The following is a 1262-nucleotide window of genomic DNA, read 5'->3' on the forward strand; positions in this document are numbered from 1 at the left end:
GCAGGTAACCGGTGCGTGTAAGGATACTTAAGTATCCATAGAATCCAGGTTGAAGTCCGCGTGGATATAGGTTTAGATACAGAAATTTTTCAAACTTGGGGTATATATAGGGACGGTTACAATAATACCCTACCCATTGCAATTCTTAATTCTAAGTCTACGGTAGACAATTCTTAATTATAAATTCCCGATAGACAATTGTTTGATGGAGTGCTAGTGGCAAATTAGGTGGTGGATTTTGCTAGAAAATAAGGAAGTAAGTGCATTGTTTTTAAAGTTGATTTTGAGAAGACGTATGATAAGGTTACCTTTTTAAATCTTAAAAAGAGATAATTGAGAAAGAAAAAAAAAAGAATTGTTTAATTTTTAAGATTTTTTTGATATAGAATGATAAATGATAAACCATCCTAAATTTTTCTTTGAAATAATCCGCTAAAAGTAATTTTGAAACTGCTTGTCTGCAATTTTAAACAGAAAATATATGCAAACTACACTATCTCTGAAAGAGGTCAGAATGATACATCCATAGGAAAAGACACAAACTGTTTCAATATTAGTTCCAAACAGAACCAATCCACAATACAGTCAACACAACATCATTAATAAAAAATAAAAGTACTAAATCATATATAGTTAATATGTATTGCACCTCATTCTTGAATAAAACTAAACATAACATTAATCCATAGTACTAAGGTAAAATATAATAATCAATAAAACATGAATTTCTTCTCTAAACTTAGCACTCTATTTCTAATTTAATCTTAAAACAAAATATGTAATCATTCAAAAGCCCATTGATTTTCGCGACGAATTTCCTCCTCTTCCCCCTTAGTGAAGTCATTCTTAATGTTGAAAGTCTTGCGAATCTCCTCCGGTGTCTTACCCTTTATCATGTCCGCCACAGTTTTACATGTAAGATCCAACAGACTCTTGATGTCCAAGTAGTTTGCAGCCAAGATGAGATCAAAGAGTGTCTTCTGATCAACCTTGACAAATTCAGCATCCCAGTTCTTGATTTCGTCCTCGTCAACAGATCTTCCATCAGATTTCCCAGCATCGACGTGCTTATTGCAGTACTCAATCACCTTGGCCAAAATCTTGCTTGTTACATTTGGAAGAGGGATTCCGGTTTCATCAGCACAATCATCCTCAATCATATGCTTGATGGTTTGGGACTCCAACGCCACTGCTTCGTCTATTACAAAAATCTCACCATCACTACTCTTGAGATTGATCTTCTTTGCTGATGTTGATGCCAT

General features: G+C 34.1%; 1 protein-coding gene across 2 annotated transcripts; it reads right to left on the reverse strand.

Annotated features, from left to right (window-relative positions):
- Nucleotides 1-782: 782 nt before the first annotated feature.
- LOC131606290 (SKP1-like protein 1A) lies at nt 783-1262 on the reverse strand. 2 transcript variants are annotated; one of them, XM_058878541.1, is made up of 2 exons: nt 889-1262; nt 783-807 (listed from the first exon to the last, which is right to left on the reverse strand). In XM_058878541.1, exons 1-2 carry the CDS (start codon nt 1260-1262, stop codon nt 783-785), a joined length of 399 nt encoding a protein of 132 aa, XP_058734524.1. The 2 variants fall into 2 exon arrangements, with proteins under 2 accessions (XP_058734524.1, XP_058734523.1); XM_058878540.1 differs by having other exon boundaries at nt 783-1262.

The sequence above is a fragment of the Vicia villosa genome, linkage group LG5, assembly GCF_029867415.1.
Source record: "Vicia villosa cultivar HV-30 ecotype Madison, WI linkage group LG5, Vvil1.0, whole genome shotgun sequence".
NCBI lineage: Eukaryota > Viridiplantae > Streptophyta > Magnoliopsida > Fabales > Fabaceae > Vicia > Vicia villosa.

Bases quoted from the DNA above. Each gene is read 5' to 3' on its own strand.
- LOC131606290 (XM_058878540.1), bottom strand. From the start codon at position 1,262: ATGGCATCAACATCAGCAAAGAAGATCAATCTCAAGAGTAGTGATGGT.